Below are 20,337 nucleotides of genomic sequence, written 5' to 3' on the forward strand. Positions count from 1 at the left end.
CCCAAGGATCCTATATGCCTTTCTAACATCTGTTTGAACTTGCCTGGCCACCTTCAGAGAATTATGTGCTTGAACTGCAAGGTCCCTCTGCTACTATACTCCTCTCAAAGTTGTACCATGGACCCTGTATTGTCTTTCAGTATTTCTTCTAAAAAATGCATGATCTCACATTTCCCTGCACCAGGTGTCTGCCCATTTGGCCAATTTGTTAATGCCCCTCTGAAGTCACTCAGCATCATCTTCACAATTCATTATTCCCTAGCTTATTATCATCTGCAAATTTAAAGATTTTGACCTTAATATCCATCTCCAAATGATTTATATAAATCAGAAAAAGCAAAGGTCCCAACACCAATCCCTGGGGAACATCACTTTCATCTCACATCCAGACTAAGAAATGCCCATCTATACATAGTGACTGTTTCTCATCTTCTGCCAACTTCGAATCCAAACTGCCAAAGACCCATCAATCCCAAACATTTCTAATTTTCTAACCAACCTGCCATGTGACACCATATCAAATGCTTTCTGAAAGTCCAAATATACAGTATCCACAGTACTACCCTCGCCTGTGTCACCTCGTCTAAGAACACAACTAAATTTGTCAGACATGACCTACCCTTGATAACACCATGTTGTCTGTCTAGTGTTAGCTTACTTTTCTTTAAGTGTATATTATCTTATCCCTTATTATGGCCTCTATCAGTTTCCCACAATTGATGTCAAACTGACAGGTCTGTAGTTTCCTGGGTTATCTTTTGCAAATCGAATGCAAACAAAACCAATTCAGACTGTAGTTCACCCCAACAATGCAAATCAGATCTGTGTATCATGACCGAGAAATCTTTTACAATCCATGATGGTCCACCGCACCCAGCTATCATTGATTGAAAATGGCTGTCAATGAGGTTCTCTCTGTCTTGTATCGCCAAATGCAGCTGAGTTCTGTCATGGACAAGGACAGCTTCCTGCTTTCCAATGTCCTCATCCTCCTCCTGGGAAGACTAATGCAGAAACCTCCCCCCCCACCCAGTTCCTCCGCATCCAGAACATTGCCTTGTTACCTACTCCAATTACGCACAGCCACTAGGATGATGCAGCACACACTGTCTGGACTATACTAGAGGGCTCCCCCAAGACCAGTCTAAACCATGAAAATACATCTTCAGCAGCCCCATTGTCTGCTCCACCATGGTCCTGATTGAGGCACAGGCAGCACTGTTCCTGCACTGCATGAACAACAGGGGTTTGTGCATTGGTGTCATGAGCCATGGTCACAGTAGATAGGCATTTTTCCCCAGGAACCAGGTTTGTAAGGCACCTGGACCCTCAAACACAACAGGAATAAGAGATTGCTCCAGGATATAGGAGCCATGGCTGCTGCCAGGGTAGTGGGCACACCCTTCCAGGAGGTGGTATGAGTGATCACTGATGACCTGAACATTCATGGAATGGAACCTCTTTCTGCTGGTGAAATCTGTAGAGTTGTGATACAGCCCTCTCAGTGCCACACAGTGCAGTTCACCCAGCTGCATCTAGGATAACCCAGCCATGTTCCCAAATCCTATTGGCCAGGCTGTAGCACTGGCCTCACCATGGCTAAACAAAGTGACCTTGCAAAGCTGGCAGCAGTCACTGTCCTGATGGATTGTAGGTGCATGACTGAGGTCACACACAGGTCAACAACCAATCCCTGGAGGGGGCTTAGAAGTTCAGAGTGGCTGTCACTTTCACAACCACAGGGAGTGAATAGCCTCCGATTCCTGTAGCCCTCAGGTCCTGTTTCAGCATCCAGCACAGTTCCATCAGGGTGTCCTGGGACATGCAGAGCATGCTTCAATAATTGCACCTTGCTCATCCCCAGGAACTGGATTCAGGGCTGGAAAGCTTTGCATCTCCTGTACACCCCATGCATCCTGAGGGGTCCTGCAACAGCAATATCTCTCTGACCTGGGGGCTCCTCATTCTCCACACTGGCTTGTTGCTTCTCCTGGGCTTGTTGTTGGCCCTTGACCTCCTCCATCCACTTTCACCTTTTTAGATAGGCAGGCACAGAGAGCAACTTGCCACCTGCAGCAGGGTACAGGACACAGGTGGGAATGACTGCCATTGAGCACAGAAGGAGCAATAGGGATGCCAGAACAGTTTTCAGTGGCATACTCTGAAAATGAGAGCTGAGCGCACTCCTCCACATAGTGAGGAATGCTGATAACGAGGGATCTGTCCCAATCATCTATGCACATTTTGGCTCAACCTCCACAGCAACTTACTGAAGGTGCTGTGCCAGCTGAATGACCGCCCAATGATATTGAGAAAGCGAGTCCCAGCCATACTCTGACACACTACCAATCTTGGACTCACATCAAACACTGATTCAGTACAGACTATCATTATACTTACATGACAGATGAGGAAGTGATGCTGTGTGGCTCACACAGAACCCTTGGAAATTGCATGGCTCATAGCCTGCCTTCAGATTTTTGTAGTATCATTATTGCTGACTTCCCAAGTTCAATTTGCAAGCACCAATTGCATATTGCAAATCACTTTTGACCAGCATCTGACCTTCAAACTATATGCATAACAAATGGGTGATGAAATGATTACATATTAAAATGACTGCTTCAAGTGTTTGCTGCTTCAACATCCTTTCATCCAGCAGACAATGGATCCCATGCTTCCACCCGTCAAAGCGACCCTGACTCCTCATAACTTGGGCATGATGCCAGTCATTTTGCAGTAGCACTTCGCACCTACAGAACAGAAAGTGATGGCAGGGAACACAGCTTGAGGTGGACACTGTCAGCATCAGGTCCCACCTGAAAGCCAGATATCCCACCCTCCCCACTTAGTCTCTCTGTTCTTTAAAGTAAAACTGTGTTCCTTGTCCCCGAACCCAGGACATTACACATTAACGATGCTCACTGAGCTCCTCCACAGAGGCTTACTGCCACCCACCCCCTTCCAGTAGCCTACCAAATGCTCAGATGGTTTTCCACATAGTGCCCCTTCAGATCGAGTTTTCCCTCATCACTGTCTTTGTTCCCCACCTCTGCAAATGCCTCTGCTTTCTCCCCCACAGGACTGACTCCCCATGCCTTTTGGCAGTAATCCCCCCTTTGCCTCTACATGCTGCCTGCACCCTTCTGAATAATCACCAGATGGAACCCCAGGACCGTATTCACCCGACCTCTGACTGAGTTTGACAAGCAGCTCTGAGTCATGATTGACCAGCCACCTGAGCTTCCTGACTGACAAGACACCATTCCCCTGACTGCCTGTGGTAGCCCCAGAAGACCGACTGTTTCCTATACACCAGACTGTGCTGGGACAGATCCCTTGAATATGACCAAGTCCCTGGACTGTATGCAGACTGTGCCCTGACTAATGGTACCGGCAGACCCCGTCTAATGTCTGCACCCCACCCTCCAAACTGGACAGAGGACTAGCCCCTACTAGTTTCTATTTGATTGAACAACGTTCAGTGTGTTTGCCACACAGGCAGCTGGCACATGCTATTGGTGTTAGAATGATGTCACAGTGTGCCATAAATCAAGATGTTCCAATAGCCCCACAAACAGATACCTACTGACAAGCATCAAAAACAGCCTTTGTGTCTGTGCTGAAGAGCACCCCAATACGGCTGTACTAATAACCTTTCACTCTGCTGATATGTTAATAGGCGCAGCAAGGCAATGCAAAGCAAGGGTGCTGTGGCATGTAAATGTAACTGTAACATTATATTCTGCATTCTTTTCTATTTCACTATATCTCGTTACATGTGACAATAATAAATCAAATCAAATCAAATTAAATCAAATCAATGGTAGGTGCTAAGTGAGCAGGCGCTCAGATAGCAAGTGAGCAGCCCTGAGATTCAGGCTGGTCCAATCCGCGAGCCGAATGCCTCTCCCTGTATGCAAAACCACCCTGCGACAGCTTTTTAGCTAGCTGTTAGTGCGCCCTGCAATGTAGGTTTGTGCTTCCTCAGTGGACCGCCAGTGTATCGAAGAGGTGACATGAGGAGTTGGCAAATTTCCATGAATGAGGGGGTACATGTGGCTGCTGTCTGTGGAACATGCCCTGAGCTGCAATTTAGTCATGCACAGCATGGAGTCCTTTGGAGCAAGCCTCAAGCCAAGTCCACCAGGTACCCACTCTAGTTTGCATGATAAGTTTTCTTGACATTCAGCTATTTTGGTGAATTTAGTAAGATAGAAAGCTGAATATTAATAAATTGAGTTGTGCTGTCTACACAGTATTTAACAAGAGACAACTGTCAACTTACCTTGCCTATCAAAAAACTCGCTGTGCCGTTTGTCAAACACATAAATGATAGAGCGAGTTGCTCCCAACATTAAAATGGAGGCCTCTGAATCTCTCATCCAATTTTGCCTCAAATCCCACCAAAGCCTACATTGCTCAGTCTCCTGTAAGATTCCACCTATAGTGACTAATGATATGATTCAGTGCTCCCATAGCACCAATTACCAAGTGGGCAGTCCCTGGCTGTGTCTCTTGCTCACAATGAGGTATGATTACTTCATTTAGTCTTCATGATTATAAAAAACATTTTGAACTTTTATGCTCATCGAGGTATCAGATTTGAAAATGTAAAGCTTTTCCCAATTTTGACTGTCCATGCAAGCATAAAACACTTTCAAGTCAAATGCAACAAAGGAAGGTTCTATCGACTCAGCTCAAATTCAAGATAGCATCCCTTTTTGCACAAGGGGAGCTCTCGATTTCTTACAATCTACCCTGATGTGAAATGGTCAATCTTGATCATATAATGGTCAATTTTGCATTGCATGCCCAAGTCCAGGAGATATCTCATTTGGCATAAAGTTATAAAATGCTACAAATATACTGAGCAATTCTGGTTGCATTTGCAGAATGAAATGGAATTATCAATTCAGGTTGTAACCTTCCATCAGTACTGATCTAAGATCATGACCTGAAATGTTAACTCTGTTTCTCTCTACGGATGCTGCCAGGTCATGCATTCTATGTTTTTATTTGAGATTTCCAGCATCTGCTATATTTTGATTCTCATTTACCATATGATCCCCTTAGATTTTATTGTTGGACAGCATTTTAATCCTTCAACCTAGCTAGATTCAAAGTTTGGCTGCTAAGTCAAAAAGTGTTCTAGTCTACTGCATCAATCGAATTTTTTTTAATCGGTACTTTATGTAAGACCTTAATGTTTCATGAAGATATTAACAAACCATCTCAGCTAAGATATTCCAGGAGTGTCAGGGCATGCATAGAGTTCAACTTTGCATTGTAGATAAAGAATGCAGATCAGTGTTGTCAGAAATTATAATCAAGTATTTATCAAACGTACCTTGATCAGGGCAATAACATGCCAAGCATTGGCAGATCTATAGATGTACATTCCTAGGAACTAGTATTGTTGCCTGGTATATGCTAAAAATATTTTCTTTGACATTTTGCAGAGGATTATGAAACGATTAATAAAGCGATATGTGCTCAAAGCACAGGTTGACAGAGGAAATGATGAAGTCAATGAAGGCAAGTAGTTCTATATGCACTATAATGCTTCATAGTCTGGCTGCTTGCTTTAGTCTTCCAGTTTGTAAAGCAACTCCAAAAAAAAGGGCCAGTTTATGGTAGATATATACAGGTATGCATTTGAGGCAATGCACAAGAGGGAATAATTTATTTTACCCCACCCTCACCAATCTACCTGAGGTAGATACATCTGTTCAGGACACAATCAGTAGAAGTAACTACCACAGAATTCTTGTGGAGATCAAGTCGTGGCTTCGTATTTAGGATGCCCTCCCTTATATTGTCATGTTGTCCCTAAATGTCCCCTATTTTACCATTAGCTGGGAGATAAACCCTGCATCAGTGAAGAGTGCAGGGCGGCATTCCAGGGCCAGCACCAATCATACCTAAAAATATCCTGTCAACCTGATGAAGCTATAACACAGGACTCCTTGCAATGCCAAATAATGGCAACAGCATGCAATAGACAGGGTTAGTCAAGCTACAACTAACAGATCAGATCTATGCTCCACAGTTCTGCTACATCCAGCTGTGAATGGGGGTGGACAATTAAGCTACTAATAGGCAGTGGAAGCTCCAAATGTCTCCAACCTCAATGATGGGTGAGCCCAGCACTTCAGTTCAAAAACAAGGCAAAAGCATTTGCATTCATCTTTAAATCCCAAGTGGATAATTCATCTTGGCCACCTCCTGAGGTGTCCCTACACCCCAAAGATAGCATCGGTTCAGGAAGGCTGCTCATTACCATATTTTCCAGGGCTTTGTAGGGATGGGCAATATATGATGACCTAGCCAGAGTCACCCACATCTCATGACCAAATAAAAGAACGAAAGAGACAATTTCTAGTCGATCAGGGCTCCCCAAACTTTTGTCTCTTCTGACACCATTTTGAGGCTTGAAATTGCTGGGACTCCTCAGCAGGAGCAAGGTGGGTTGGCATGGGGGGTGTGGGAGCTGTGAAATTGGGAGTCTGCTACTGGGAGAGCATAGTTGCTCTTAGTCAGTCAGGGTTTCGCAGTTGTCATTGCTGCCTCAGGGTTCACAGACTTTCAGCTCACTACGCAATCCCAAACCCCACTTTGGGAAATCCTATAAATAGATGCACATCCAGTGATGCATAGGTTGAGCATTAAAATGCCTGTTTATTCCCTGAAACTCATTTGACATCTGCACAGACATAGGCAACAGACACAAGAATCAATTCAACAAAGAATGATTATCTCTTAGAACCTGAAAGTCTACAAATGTAAAATATTTCTTCTCATTTCTTGTGGAGCTGGTTTTAAATGATTTTATAATGGAGTCAAGTTTTTGGTATAAATCAAATATCTCAAAGTCAACCAACTGTATCGGGAGCTGCCTATGGGGAGCCTTGTCCAATCACAATGTAATTCAAACAACTGACAGAACAGCCATAAAATGACCTCTTTTAATCCTACTAAATGACACTAAAGTAACAGAAATTTCACTTCAACTGAATTTAAGGCGTCAATAGGAGTTGCATTTTATGTATGTGCATTTTTTTTAATATACAATTGCATTTTCCAAAACCTCACTTCCTAACATTTGTACTTGTATTTCAGGGGAACTTAAGGAAATCAAACAGGACATTTCCAGTCTTCGTTATGAACTCCTGGAAGAAAAGTCACAAGCAACAGGGGAGTTAGCAGAACTCATTCAGCAACTCAGTGACAAATTTGGCAAAAATTTTAAAAAATAACAAATAAATACAATATAAAATGATACAATCCATCTCAGTAAATTTTAAAAAAATGAGATGTTTGGCAAAAAATTGTTGAGACAAGGCAGGCAGTGGATTACTTTTATACAATGGGATTTCAGACAGGCAGGTTATTTCACTGTGCATAACAGGATGATACTGAAAGATATGTAATTGAGAGAATAAATGAAAATGGACTGAAATTCAACAATGGCAGTAAGGAATTGTGAAGACTGAAATGGATAGAGTATGTATCATTGATATATGCACCTAAGAACTGCATTCAATAGATTATGAAATAGCCATCAGCACCCACATTTTGTAGGCCTTGCCAAAGCAACAGCTGCTAGTGTCATGCTCAAAAATGTCCCCTTTACAGTAAAAACATGAGGTTTGGCTCAAAGGTTGGCAACAAAGCCTGATCCACAGTATTTTATTTTAAAGTCTAAAAGGAATGTACACATACCATGCTAGAGTTAACTGAAAATTAGTAGCGAGTCAAGAAATGTCATCAATACCTCAGATTTCCACCGGACCCATTTTGGACAGTAATGCTGAAAAAATTCAAAAATACACATCAAAAGTTTCGATTTTAAATTTGAAAGTTTTTTTAACTGACTCTATCTGTGGATTAAGAAATGAATAATAACTTATTAAGACTTCGAACAAACTTTAGAACACAAATGATGATCCCAGCTTCGCTTAGTCTTAAGCCCAGCTTTTGCTATTGTTGGTGATTTTGTAAAAGATGCCAACTGGACTGAAAACGTACCCATTGTTCCCTCTGTCTAAATGCAGATTTACATAATTTATGGCTTCATATTGAATTAGCTTCACAGTCACACAGGGCTTCCTTTTGTTCATCTGCTGCAGATCAACATTCGGGAAAATTATTCATAAATTCTACAAAGGTGTTGCTGTCAGGAAAAAAAGACAGAACTTCAAGTTATTTGAAAAGGAAAAGCATTGAAGTCTGGGTAGTTTTTAAAAAAGAAATCAACTTTGTAGCTGTTTCAATAGTAGTCATAAAAATAAAAGTTATCAATTAGCCAGCACAGTTTGAAAAATATGTTTGAGTACACCAATAGTTAACTGGTTAATGTTGAAAGTCTCTTGTACACTGTATTATTTTTAACCTAAATAAAAGTAGACTTTGGAGTGATTTTACCACTGTTATTGAACATGTCGATATTTACAATGCTTCAGAAAAATCTGCATTTATATTAAAAATGACTTGTAGTTATATAACACCTTTCACAGTTTCAGGCCATCCCAAGCTATTTTGTAGCCAATACAGTATACACTTGACATGTAGTCACCGTTGTAATGATTTATGCAAATTTGAGCTCTGTGAATCTCTACAAAGGGTGATAATGATCAGAAAATTTGTTGTTGTGTGTTAATTGAGGAATAAGTTGGTCAGGATGCCAAGTATATTTCTTTGATCTTCTCCAAAATTGTGCCATAATATCTTTAATAGCCAACTTTGAAAGTAGATGGGACATTAGTTTAATATCTAATCTGAAATATTGCACTCTGGCAGCACAGCACTCCCTGGGTACTGCAGTGCATTGCAAATCTGGATCTTGTATTCAAGTCTCTGGAATGGGAGCATTAACTTAATAAAATGTCCCAAGGCACTGAAAATTTGACACTGAATCATACATTAGATAATCAAAGGTTTTGTCAAAATGTAGGTTGTAAAGGCAGGAAGAGAGGGATAGAGTTTAGGAAGGTTGCAAAGGGGCTTGGCACCTGAAGACATAGCCATCAATGGTGCAGCAAGTAAGATTGAGGGCGCTCATGTGTCCACAGCAGAGTAGAGATATCTCAAACAGTTGTGGAACTGGAGGAGATTAGAGACAAAGAAAGGATGAGGCCATGTGGGATTTGAAAGCAGAGTTGAGAATCTAATAATCGCTAAACTAACCACTTTCACTTCAGTTTTAACATGGATAGTATCTGATGGTTATTCAAACACCTCTGGATCATGGTGTAACTAAAGAAACTAAAGAATGTGAGTGGGAATACTAGAGTATAGATGAAAATTGTACTGGCAGGTTGATGATTTCCCAGTGTCTAAAGCTCATCACATATTGCAATAAGAACCCACATCCATCTCCATAGGCTAGGATAGTCATAGCTCCTGTGTGGTGATCCAAATAAATGTTTGATCGACAAGAAAAGCAAGTCATAGTTGACAACGCCTATATCCCATCTTGCAAAACATTTCTGAGTTGAATATCTTTGTTTTGATTTTACCAGCAGTGGCTGTGCAATGAGTTCCAAGAACAAGAATTTCAGCAGCAAGTAGGTGATGAAAAATTGATGTTTGGGAAGAAAGGAAGCTAAAGGTGGGGCTGGGATTCTCAAAGTAAAAAACAAGATGCTGCAGGGAATGGCACAATCTCTGATTTCATCAATAGCTAATAATAACTCACAAAATTTAATCAAAAACTAATGCTGGTTACAGTCAATATATTATAAACAGTCAAATAATAATTCACCGACAACCTGCACGTGATTGCTAATTATGGTTGTAATACCTGATATCTCAACTGTAATTCATGGCAATCCTATAATCCATTGATGTTTACTCTGGAACTACGGTCAGAAGCCCCTGCTCAAGGTGCAAGCTAACTTATCAGGCAATATCATTTTCCATAGGCCTCAACTCCCTTCTGATACCTTTGTGCAGTGGCTTGGACTCAGGCTGTGAGGAGACATACCTGAATTCTGAACCTCAATCAGTTCCGTATTTGGATTTCACACATTAAAGCCATTCAGCCCAGGTCAACCTGAACTTATTCTCAGAAGAAGAGATTACCGTTTTAGGACTGAGACGGAGAAAGATTTCTTCACTTTGGGTTGCGAATCCTTAGATTTCTCTGCCCAGAGAACTGTGGATCCTCAGTCATCAAGTATTTTCAAGACAGTCATTGATTGATTTTTAAGTGCTAAGAGAAGGAAGTGAAATTAAGTGAGTGCAGAAAGATGAAGTTCAAGTTGATCAGCCATGAACGAATGTCGAATGACGAAATGGACTCAAAAGACTACTCCATCTCCCATTCCTTATGTTCTGAACCAAAATGCAAATTTGGAGATAGGGCTGTGTGTTCAATGTTTCAGATGCTGCTCACCTTATCTTAAACTCAGCTCAATATCAATATGTATATACTACACTCTAGGGTTAAGATTTGGTAACAGCAAGATTTCCAAAAACGACAGAAATAACACTGTAGTGGGAGGCTATTCGATCTTCAAAGCCTGTGCTGGATCTCTTACCTGTAATCTGCAGATCCTCAGATCCCCAGAATGTTTCACATCCTTCATTGTGAAAAACCAATTATTTTCTAGTCTACACCCCAACAGACACCTGAAGCATTCTGTGCAAGAATCCTCATACCAAGTTCCTTCAGTGAGAATCTTCAGTCTTATTCCTTTTCTCCCTGTTCATTCACAAATGGAAAGTATTGAGCCACGGTTTATCCACCATAAAATTCCAGATATCATTCACCTATTACAGCCACACCTCACTTGGCATCCAAACCACTTACCACTTCACTGCCATTCTTTTTCCCAAAAGGAAACAAAACAAAATTGAAGAATTTCATGTATATGAGATGGAAGACATCCAGAAGCTGAAAGGGGCTTAAACAAATAATTTTAACAAGTATTTTAACTTAACAGGCCCTTCGTAAGAAAGGTGGAGTTTTATTAGAAGGCAGTTTAATTCATTAACTTGATAAACAGCAGTTAAGTCAACAGTTCTACCGCAATGAGCATTATTTAATAAAACATTAATTAATCACGTGTATGATGGAAAACTTATTTTAAAAATAGGCTTAGTTTTGCAAACCCCATTAAATGCCCTGCAACTTTTTCTTCAGATATCTATGCAATTTTCCTTTGAATATGACCATTAGATCTGCTTCCATTACTCACTTATGCAATGCATTCCAGATCACTCGCAGAATAAAACAATAGCAGAATCTTATTTGGGCCTGAACAAAGTGGGCTTATGGCAAGATATGGGGCAGAATCTAGCGAGAAGCCTACCTCCATGTTGGGAGCAACTTGTTTTATCTTTTATACATTTGATGAGCAGTTAGGCGAGCTTCTCACTAAGCAGCAGGGAGTTACCAATTAGGGGGGATTATAGCTTGTCAAATGCCTTCTTAATGGCATGACTCACCCTGTTAGTATTCAACTTCCTAGCTTACCAAATACACTGAGCAAGCTAAATGTGGATAATTTCCAGTGTGAAAGTCAGAGTGAGTACCTGATGACTGCAGTCCAATGATTACTCCAAGGACCCCCACATTGGACCCCAATGCCAACATCTCAGGCCAAGCTTCATGGGCACCAGCTACATGCACCCAACATCCAGGAACATTGGGATCTGATGTGTGCATGCCTCGAAGGACCCTTTGGTATATCTCCAATCCACTTACAGCTTGCTTCTGTAACTTAATGCTGCACCTGCAACTATCATTGCGATTCATTGATATTGAGTGCCCAAGGACATACAGCCAGCTCACAGAGTAGATCAAACTGCATCTCCTAGCTCTTCACTCACTGCCATAGCGCTCACTCCTAACTTAGCTGGATGCTCAGAGCATCCCTGCCTTGCTTTCTTGCATTCAACCAGAGATAGCAGGCTAACATTACTTCTGCTATACCTTACTGTTTAGTGCACACATAAAGCCAAGAAGCCTGCCATGGTTATCAGCCATATCAAGGGAGGTAGCCTTTACTCAGCAGATCCTGGCACAGTAAGTCAAAGGCAGCCTCTGATACCTGCCCAGTTACTTAGTCACAGTCAGTCAGTCAGTCAGCCACTCAGGGTGGTCAGAGTGAGGATGCCCTCCACATAATGGGTGAGGAGCTAAATGTAGAGCAGCCTACAACCCATCTTCAGTCTTACTGTCCTATTGCGAGTTGTTTTCCTTCTGAAATGAAAAAGGGCAGGAATTAATTGGAGATTAAGGTGGATAACCCAGCTGTTAGCTTTGATGTAAGTGGGGAAGTGTTCCGAGCAAGTGGGTAGGCAACACAGGGGGCAGGCAGGGTTAGTTGGAGGTTGGAGATGACAGCAAGTGAAGGAAGATGTTGTAGACAATTGTGAGATTAGTGGAGTATGAGCCTTGGTGCGAGGTTGGTACAGTAGCGGATATAGAATGATTGTGGGATATCTGAGGGAAGATAACGGTACTCATGCTGGTGAAGTGGGAATTATGCAGGTGAGGCCACACCTGGAATGCAGTTTTGGTCTCCTTATCTGAGGAAGGATGTTCTTGCTATAGAAGGGAGTGCGGTGAAGGTTTACTAAATTGATTCCTGGGATGGCAGGAATGGCATATGAAGAGATATTAAGTTGGTTAGGATTGTGTTCACTGGAGTTCAGAAGAATGAGGGGGGATTTCAAGAAATCTATACAATTCTAGCAGCACTAGACAGGTTAGACACAGGATGGATGTTTCCAATGTTTGGGGAGTCCAGAACCAGGGCCATGGTTAAGGATAAGGGATAAACCTTTTAGGGCTGAGATACGGAGAAATTTCTTCAACCAGAGAGTGGAGAGTCTGTGGAATATAAAACCACAGAAAGTGGTAGAGGCTAAAACATGATGTTTTCAAGAAAGACGCAGATATAGCTTTTGTGGCTAAATGGATCAAGGGATATAGGGGAAAGCCAGGATTAGGTTATTAAGTTCAATGATAAGCCATGACCATGTTCAAAGGCAAAGCAGCATGAGGGATCAAATGGCTTACTCTTGTTCCTATCTTCAAGTTTGTATATTTCAGCAAAATTCATGACTCCTCAGATACTGAAGCAGTCCATATTCAATAAGATCTGGATAATATCCAGGTTTGGGCTGACAAATGGCAAGTAACATTCTAGGCAATGACCCTCTCCAATAAGAGACAATCAAACTAGTGCCCCTTGACATTCAATGGCATTGTCATCATTGAATCCCCCACTACCTACATTCTTGGAGATCACTATTGACCAGAAACTCAACTAGACTCATAAAATAAATACAAGAGCAGGCCAGAGGCTAGGCAAACTTCAACATGTAATTCACCTCCTGACTCCCAAAGCCTGGCCACCAACTGCCAAGTATAAATCAGAAAATGTGATGGAAAACTCCCCACATATCTGGATAAGTGCAGCTCCAACAACACTCAAGAAGCTTGACACCATCCATGACAAAGCAGCCCACTTGGTTTGCGCCACTTCCACAAGCATCCAATCCACCACTGACGCTCAGTAGCAGCAGTCTGTACTACCTACAAGATGCACTGCAGGAATTCACCGAGGAATTCACCTTCTAAACCCATGACAACTTCCATCCACAAGGACAAGGGGAGCAGATATATGGGAACACCACCCCCTGCAAGTTCCCCTCCAAGTCACTCCCCCTCCTGACTTGGAAATATATTGCTGTTCCTTCACTATCACTGGGTCAAAATCCTTCAATCCCCTTCCTACTGGTATTATGGGTCTACCTCCAACATGAGCTTCAGTAGTTCAAGAAGGCAACTCACCACCACCTTCTCAAGCGCAACTAGGATCAGGCAATCAATGCTGGACAGCCAGTGATACCGACATCCCCAAGAGAATTTTAAAAATACTGTCATCAGCACACTTTTTCTTAATTTGCATCTCCTTTGTCATCTAGGGAGCACTAGATTGGATTGTCCTACCCTCCCTTTTAAGGGATTTTAAACCTGACTGCGCTCAAACCATTGCCTCTGTGAAGGTATCCCATTAGCTAGCTATGGTTTTTCCAGTCAACCCAATCCAGCTTTGAATGTGTTCCATTGAAGTTCACTCTCTGCTAGTTGATTATTCTTACTCTGGTTTGACAAACACAATTCCCTATTGGCATCCTAAATCTTATGATGCAATTATCACTGTCCCTTCAATAGTTCTCTACTGTCACTTACTTTACTTGACCCACCTCATTCCTTACAACCAGGTCTAGCAATGTCTTTCTTGTTGTTCTAGGTTCATACTGCTGTAGGAAATTCTGCTGGACACAATCTAGGAACAGTTGCTCAGTGCAGCCCCTTATACTACCATTACCTGAGTCAACAAAACATTGTAACTGTGTATGCTGTTTACACCTTGCAGATTTCTTCCTCGATATCCTTTATCCTTCCCACTAGCTAGTGATCTATCAATTACACTGAGAACGTAATTGCACCCTTCATATTCCTTAGCTTTAGCCAAGTTAATTCTGTCCTTTAAATCTGAAAAATTCTTTTCCAGTTCTGCAATGTTCTCCTTATCAAAAAAACCACCCTTCTACTTTATTTCTCTTTTCTATCTTTCTGAATAAATATTTTCCCTTTTCCTCCCCTCCACCACATTTCCTTACACACCAATTGAAGACAAAAAAAAAACTGTTCGTCTGCAGAGTTTAGCTCTGGGGTGGGGGAGAGGGGGGTGGAAAACTTTGGCCAGTATATATATTAGTTGTTGAAGAGAAAAAGGGTAAGATGTGAAATGTTCATGCTGATGACTTGCACTGTTCTTGCACACACATGGGTACTAAACATGGGAGGTTTTCACTGGGATTTTCAAAAGCAGTTTGTTCAAAAAGACATTGTGAGGAATCACGGAGAATAATGCCTCAGCAGATTTTCAGGAGAACATGTGGATCAGAGTTTCAATTACCACACTGGATACTCAAAACGGTTTTCTCAGATAGGCAAAGGATGAATGAAATAGCTTCTCTCTCAGCAGGCTGTACCTCAAAACTGAACTTCAAAAAAAGTAAAAGCCTTAAACCAGCTATGTGACTTCCTAAAGGGACTTCTCAATGCATGCCCTAATGACCTTCTAGTGACCCCTTTTAAAAAGGGTTCAGATACTCAAATGCACAATGTTCACAACCCTTTAACATTGATCCTTTAAAAAATGACTGATGATATTCGTAAATATTACCATTCAAGTAAAAATGCTCGACACATTGTCGCACACTTTGTCAAAATTAAAAATGCTTCTTATTGTATTGCCTTTATCATCATCATCTAAATGCTATGCTTTGTGACATCAGTGACCATGGGTTTCCAAACTTTCATAGCAACAGAGATAACCTTAATGTCAGGACTACTGGTAAAGCCAATTTTTAGTATGTCCAGCTGTTTTCTTCACTGTTGGCCTCTTACTAATCCTTTATTAATCCTTCTGGTGCTGATTAGGTTCTCCCACTCTTCTGCATGGATTATATATCAGGAGAATGGTTTTTTTCTTCCTTTGATATTGTTTAAGTGCTCTCTCATTATTCCGACCTCATTCATTTCTTTTGTTACCTTCTTTTTACTCAGCCTACTTTTAAGCAGCACATTTTAAAGCTGTTGATTTTTCCTTCCTCTTTCCCAATGCTCTCAAATTTCACATCAAGAATTCATTAGCAACCAGATGTTGCAGTTTCACCAGTCCCAAAACGTTAACTCTACTTTTTTCTTTATAGATGCTGCCAGGCCTGCTGAGCTTTTCCAACAACTTTTGTTTTTGTTAGTTTAGTACATGGATTTGTACTTCAAGTCTCAAGCTGACATGTTGGAAAGTTGAGTAATTTTGTAAAAACACTTTTAAGTTGAATATTCCTGTTTTAAATTTCAGTACTACTTTTGGTATTCTATGTTGGTTAGTTCCAGATAGTTGAATTGATTAAAATACTCTAACTTGCTTCCATTTACTCTGATATTGCATATTGCAGCATCTTTTACTGTACCCACAGAATACATTTTTCAGTTGACTTTATGCCTAAATCTATTACTTTCCTTTACAATTATGTATTTTTTCCAAATCCTCTTCATTTGTTGTTTTAAGGTGACAACATAGATCTTGTTTGCAACTCTCCTTCCCACCTTTATACCATCTATCTCAATCCTCTGACAACATATAATGAATACAGGGGAGAGAGAAAACGCAATCTTGTCCAACTCTTCAGGCTGCTTTCTAATCACATAGCTTGTTTTATTCACTTTTATACTCAAATTTCCTGAAAGAACATAGATCAGCAAGATCTGTACTTCACTAATCCCTGTTACCTCTGGTTGTAAGAGATAACACGTAAACAGGTTTGTTTATCAATTTTTAATGTGAGACAATCACACATTAGCTAGTCTATAGTTGTCATGATTCTCTTTTGTTTTGGAACAGGCATGTAACATTCACCAGCCTCCAGTCCTTGGGTACAATTTCAGTTTACAAAGAGTGCGTACATAAGGCCTGTGAGAGAAGAGGTCCTAGGAGTTCAACCTAAGATTTACTTTGAATGGTGCATATCAGTCATTTTGAGGATGGGAATTCTTTTCAGTTAATACTTTGATCCAAAAGTGTAAAATTTTCATTTGGAAGCCTTTTTTGTTTAGTTTTAGTCTCATATTCTCATATCATACACCTTGCATTGTTTTTAAATGTTTGAAACTTCGATTGAGATCACTAATAAATGGTGTCTGGAGTCTTGATATAAGATCAGAATGCCCCCGAATACAGTGAAGTGCTGATCAAATGTGTCCCTTTTTGGAATCATATTTTTTCATAAACTACACCTAGGTGTTCACTTTGACGTGTCCTTTTATCCCCCAATTCTGGACAATATGTTTAGAAACATATCACAAGATAATAACTCATGCAAGACTCCATCTGGCTCACTTCCTTCCTTAATACTTACCTCTTTAATCACCTGCTCCAAAATCTTGTTCTGTAGCTCAGTGAAGTCATGAGAGTCTTATAAGTCATATCACTTTGAAATGCTAACATAGATGCAGTTAATATACACAAATTTTCAGGATACCATGAACAGAGAAATTACCTCAAACTAAAAGCTGTTGATTTCCATAGATTAACTTTTATAACTCATTCCCACTCGATAGGAACAATAAAAGAAACTGAGCCAAAATAAATGATACAACAGGTGTATGGAAATCAAATTAGCTTTTAGACCACTGGAAACCAGAAATCATTCATACACTTCTATTTATACTTCAGTAACCATAACTCTAATTTGCCAGATTTAAATTGATATATTCTACGAATGTGTAAACAAGTCACTGGCAGGGGTGGGGGGTGGTAAATTGGAAAGAGGATATCCTTAGATGATAAGAGGATACAGACGGGCTGATCAGTAGTGAATGGAATTCAATCCAAATAAACGTGAGACGATGCACTTGGGCAGGACAAATAAGGGATACAGGATGAATAGATCAGAGCGACCTTGGTGCGCATTTACATCGGTCCTTTAAAGGTATCAGGACAGGTGGATAAAGTGATTAAGGCGGCATCTAATATACTTGCCTTTTTTGAGTCGAAACAGAGTTTAAGAGCAGGGCGGTTATATTAGAACTGTACACTGTAACATTGTTTACAGTGATTATAGGAGGGACGGGATAGCACTGAAGAGGTTACAGAGATTTAACAGGATGTTGCCTAGGCTGGGCATTTCCAGTTATGAAGAGAATGGACAGACTGGAGTTGTTTACCTTTGAGCTGAAGAGATTGAGGGGACATGATTGAGATGTATAAGATTATGAGGGGCATAGATAGGGTAGACAGGGAGAAACTCTCTCAGTTGGTGGAGGAGTCAATGAACAGGTAAGAGGCAGAAGGTTTACAGGAGAAGAAAAATCTTTTCACCCAGAGGGTGGTGGGAATCTGGAACTATCTGCCTGTAAAGCTGTAGAGGCAGAAACCCTCATAACACTTAAGTATTTAGATGTGCACTTGCAATGCCAAGGTGTAGAAGGCTATGGGGCTAAGTGCTGGAAAACAAGATTATAGGAGTTAAGTGATTGCTTTTGACCAGGGCAAACAACAGGCCAAAGGGCCTTTTTCCATCCTGTGGATCTCTAGGATTCTTAATATTGAAAGACTTCTTTCCCCCATCGCTACCTTAATCATCTTTCGTCCTTTTAGAACATGGAAATGAAGGGCCACACGGCTTTGGAAAAGAACCTCTTACATGATATATTGAATAGGATTACATGGATATATTGCACAGTAGCAATGGTCTGTGCCAGTTTTTTTTTTTTTTTTTTTTTTAAAATGTTCCATTGGAACATCCTCCTAGTTTTCCACATCAAAACCTTTCACAAACATTTATTCTTTTCTCCTTTAATATACTTATCCAAATTTGCCTTAAATGCATTAACACTATTTGCTTGGATGAACTGATTGTGCAAGTCACTACCAGAAATGCTCATTCTCAACAAGATTATAGGATCTATAAATGCTATAAATGCATTGACATCAGACTAATTATTTGCCTACCCAGTCTTTTTTTTAAAATAAGAAACTGTTAACCTGAGGATTCTGTACTATAAAACTTATCTTTCCACCGTAACCCATCTTCCCATTTATCTTAGAGACCTTCACCAGAGGAAGAATCTCTTTTTTCCCCCTCTCCTTTTCCACATACAATTTCTTGGTGACATCATTCAACTATGCAGATACCACTATTTCATTGGCACTCAATTCCTCCAATGCCTTTATGCTGTCATACTATTTGACTGGTGTGGTTTTCACTGAGCCCCTTTCTCTCATTAATACCCCTCAGCTCCAACAACCACTTCTCCCTGCCCCACCCACTGCCATATCGCAACCTACAAACTTTCAACACATGCAAATTACCTTCAGACTTTGAGCTTAATACTCTGAGCTACTTGCAACCCTACACCCACCTCATGACCCCATGTTCATCTTCTCTCATCACCAATCCCCCTTGCATCATTAGTGACCATCCACACTGTGGGTGGCAACTCTAAGTTTGCTGGGTCAGCCAAAATGAGAACATGTATATGAAGCCTGCTGTATTGAAGGCTCAGTTGGTTGGATAGTGACCTAATCAATAGAAGGAAAACAAACAAATACAGAAATCGCAGGATAAACTCAGCAAATCTGGCAGCATCTAAGAGATGGCAGAGCCAAGGTTTCAGGTCCAATGACCCTTCTTCCGATTGCCGAGTTTCTCCAGCAATCTATGTTTCTGTTTGATTTCCAGCATCCGTAGTTATTTGGTTTAAGATACTGGTCCATCTATAAGAGTTTGCTAAAGGAATGTGTGTTTAAATTAAGTATTACAACTCAGTTGGAGAGATGACACAGTATGTCTAGCTTAAGTCCTGTTAAAACCAGACACAGGACATCAGATATGGCAAATGGCCATTTATCAGCAAAACAAAGAGTGGTTGACAACAGGATCACACTGAGCAAATATCATTTAGTTGATTGGATGACACAAAAGCTGTAAGAAAATAGCTACTACGAATTGCCACCAACATGCTGATCTGGGCCCAAGGTTTGTTAAAATGAAAAGCTTCTTCCAGGAAAAACATGCAGATATCCTAAATGAATGTACAATTGACTGACCGTGGCAGACTTGACATACTGGAGTTGTTTCCCGCTGATCAACCAATCAATCGCTCAAGACTGGACAGTGTTAAGGATTGATCATTCAGGCTGCATGCATGGAGAGTAGTACAAGTGCACAGGCTTCAGAGTAATAGCTAGCTAGCTCAGGGACAGGAATCGACTGGAGGTCGTCCTTAGTATCTTTTAATGAAAAAGTAGTTAATAATGAAGGATATAGGCAAAGTAAATAATTACTGTTTCTTCATAATTCAAGTTGGATCCAAGTGTGAAAATATATCTATAATTGCATTTCCCTTTCATTTTAATGGGGTTATCATATGATAACAATTAATCAAGCATTATGATGCTGAGAGAACGTAACAATTCAGTCAGAGATAGTAGGAACTGCAGATGCTGGAGAATCTGAGATAACAAGGTGTAGAGCTGGATGAATACAGCAGGCCAAGCAGCATGGCTGACGTTTCCGGCCGAGGTCTAGGCCCAAAACGTCAGCCTTCCTGCTCCTCTGATGCTGCTTGGCCTGCTGTGTGCATCCAGCTCTACACCTTGTTATAACAATTCAGTCAACTGATCAAATTGGTGTGGTTAAAAAAGAAACACCATGGTAAAACACAGACAGGACAGCCAAGAGGGAAGAAACGAAGGATAGCTCTTTATATACTGTTCATTGCATTAAGATGCCCAGCAA

General features: G+C 40.8%; 1 protein-coding gene across 1 annotated transcript in view; it reads left to right on the top strand.

Moving 5' to 3' along the window:
• The window catches only part of LOC109923396 (short transient receptor potential channel 7), a 97,765-nt gene extending 90,506 nt beyond the window's left edge, over nucleotides 1-7,259 (top strand). The window contains exons 7-8 of the mRNA XM_048603975.1: nucleotides 5,463-5,538; nucleotides 7,123-7,259. Of these exons, the coding sequence (XP_048459932.1) occupies nucleotides 5,463-5,538; nucleotides 7,123-7,259 (213 nt within the window). The remainder of the gene's footprint in view (nucleotides 1-5,462; nucleotides 5,539-7,122) is intronic.
• Nucleotides 7,260-20,337: the final 13,078 nt, after the last annotated feature.

The sequence above is a fragment of the Rhincodon typus genome, chromosome 12 (genome assembly GCF_021869965.1).
Source record: "Rhincodon typus isolate 14 chromosome 12, sRhiTyp1.1, whole genome shotgun sequence".
Lineage (NCBI taxonomy): Eukaryota > Metazoa > Chordata > Chondrichthyes > Orectolobiformes > Rhincodontidae > Rhincodon > Rhincodon typus.